The sequence below is a fragment of the Notothenia coriiceps genome, unplaced genomic scaffold, assembly GCF_000735185.1.
Source record: "Notothenia coriiceps isolate Sejong01 unplaced genomic scaffold, NC01 NC01_scaffold00012207, whole genome shotgun sequence".
Classification (NCBI taxonomy): domain Eukaryota; kingdom Metazoa; phylum Chordata; class Actinopteri; order Perciformes; family Nototheniidae; genus Notothenia; species Notothenia coriiceps.
In genome coordinates, this window is record NW_011344908.1 from 1 (window position 1) to 2496 (window position 2496).

A 2496-nucleotide genomic window follows, 5' to 3' on the forward strand; every position below is an offset into this window, starting at 1 on the left:
GCTAATGAGCATGCCCAAATGAGGTAATCAGAAGAAATTCCTCTGCACGTTGTTTCTCTTTCAGAAACACAGAGGACTGTTTGTATGATGGGATCACAGACACGCTGCAAACGGTTTCCGCTAAAAGTCGAGTCCAGTTTCTATGGAGTGTCATTTTTAATTTTTTAGAATTTGGGAAGATTGAAATTCACTAGGGAAAGCCAGCTAAATCGGTAGGCGGTAGAAACATGTCAAAAGCGGTAGACTACCGCCCAAATCGGTAGTGTTGGCAGGTATGTAACGTGCTATCACGTCAGATTCCCCAGAACGCCAGAAAAGTCTCCAATAACACCAGAAAAAGTAGCTGGATTTGTCGCTAGTTGCTTTTGACAAAAAAAAGTAGCTGGAGGGTTTGGAACGTCGCCCGATTTAGCGAGAAAGTCGCCAAGTTGGCAACACTGCGCCGTTGGGGAGAAAATCAGCGACGTTAACGGTGACGTCATCACGCAGCACCAGTCGGGCTCTGGGCGGTGTGAACAAAACGTGGGCTGAAAAGGAAAACCGGTTCCGAACCAGAAAAGCACAAGCACTGAGCGGGAACCGCGTTGGTGTGAAAAAGTGTTGGGACATACTTTCACGCCCTAATGAATAGGAATATGTTTTTAGAATCACACTGGACTGTGATCACATATTATGGTTGCTTTCAATGTGTTAAAGATGTGTCTACATAACAAAAGAGGTAGATCTCAGATTCACACTTATCATACTTCTCTTTCTATGCCACTCAGTAATAGGGTACTGCTGAAAGTAAGACATTCAGTGCATCACATCTGAGAATCTCTCGTCAGTCAAGACCCGGGAAGAGAAGTAAAGAGCCCCGAAGAGCAGCCTGTCTACATCTGATAGGAACAGGCCTGACGGAGATGCCATCATGTCAGGTGAATGCATTTTGAATAACTGAGGATTTTCTGAGGAATGGACATCACTATTCTTATGCAGCAGTTGGCTTGGAAGCAAAGAGTGGATACCTTTAATCTGTAAATGTGCTAAGTGTTTCTAAAAGGGAGTGAACTACCTGTTAAGACCAGCAGAGGGCATACCAACCACTAACAACCGACTCGTCTACCCCAACGCAATGGAGTTAGACTGATTGTGTTGTTTACAGCATTGTAATACATTCATATTTTATGAATATTCAACAGCTTTCATTGTTTAACTGAATACAGATGTAACGTAGCTCCTGAAATTGGTTGAGATGATGTTGTTACATGATTTTTAAATGTAATTGTTGAATGCAGCAGCCAACAAAAGCCGTTGTGTTAATCGCCACTACAGAGTACTGCAACCTGGCAGTGTCAATGTAAGCAATACAGTGTGTCTCAATGGGCAGGGATTACGTCTGAAATAAGTCTTCAATGCGGAATCTCTTTGTTTGCAGATTATTACGGAAATTCAACCGACCTATATGACTATGAAGACTATTACGATGGAACAGGGGAAGACTTCACTCCCTGCAACCATGCTGATTTGAGGAATTTCATCAAAGTGTTTCTGCCCACTCTCTACAGCTTTGTTTTCGTCCTAGGCTTCTTAGGTAAGGGAGTGTGTGTGTGTGTGTGTGTGTGTGTGTGTGTGTGTGTGTGTGTGTGTGTGTGTGTGTGTGTGTGTGGGTATTACTGTATATATATATATATTTATAAAACGGACAAGTCAAATCAAGCAATCTGATTGGTTCTTAGCCGTGATATACTGAGCGTATACCACGGGTAGAACTGTAAATTACTTTTCACAACAAGTCAGTATCCCTCCGCGTCTGAGAAAAACAGTATACCGTTGGGCTGAAAAGCAAACTGCCTGGGTTGTCGACCCTCCGCTTCGCGTCGGGCCGAACCACGCCCCTTAGCTGTGATATAATGAGCATATACCACGGCCTGTCGTGAGCTATTGCTTAAATATATATATATATATATATCATTAATATGTCACAATTTGAAATGTATGTTAATGTTGTTTGTATATCATATTATTGTGTGAGTATTTTGATGCTTTGGCAACATTGTTTCTTAACTTTCATGCCAATAAAGCCCCTTTGAGTTAGAGTTTGAAAGAGAAATGAAACAAGGCCGTTACTTTACATATGACGCATGGTAATCTTTCCCCTCCCTCTCTCAAGGCAATGGCCTCGTGGTGTGTGTCCTGGTGAAGCATCTCAACCAGAGCAACTTGACAGACATCTGCCTTTTCAACCTGGCTCTCTCCGACCTCCTCTTCGTCCTCACGCTGCCTTTCTACTCTCACTACGCCAGGGTCGGCCAATGGACTTTCGGAGACTTCATGTGCCGCCTCGCCTCCGGCTCCCACAGCACCGGTTCTCAGCAGCATCTTGTTCATGGTGGTCATGACCCTTGACAGCTACATGGTCATCATGCACGCTCACAAGGTGGCACGATATCGCACCCTGAGGTCAGCCGTCGGCCTGACCGTGTTCATCTGGACGCTGAGCTTCTGCATCTCTCT

At 44.2% G+C, this 2496-nt stretch overlaps 1 protein-coding gene across 1 annotated transcript; it reads left to right on the plus strand.

Moving 5' to 3' along the window:
* Positions 1-771: 771 nt before the first annotated feature.
* On the plus strand, positions 772-2490 carry LOC104947271 (C-C chemokine receptor type 1-like). The gene is made up of 3 exons (XM_010773254.1): positions 772-917; positions 1418-1573; positions 2153-2490. The coding sequence occupies exons 1-3, from the start codon at positions 911-913 to the stop codon at positions 2386-2388; spliced, it is 399 nt and encodes a 132-aa protein (XP_010771556.1). The 5' UTR covers positions 772-910; the 3' UTR covers positions 2389-2490.
* The last annotated feature ends 6 nt before the right edge of the window (positions 2491-2496 follow it).

Excerpts from the sequence above, each read along its gene's own strand:
- LOC104947271 (XM_010773254.1), top strand. Across the intron at positions 1,574-2,152 it reads TTTCGTCCTAGGCTTCTTAG|GCAATGGCCTCGTGGTGTGT; the intron begins GTAAGGGAGTGT and ends CCCTCTCTCAAG.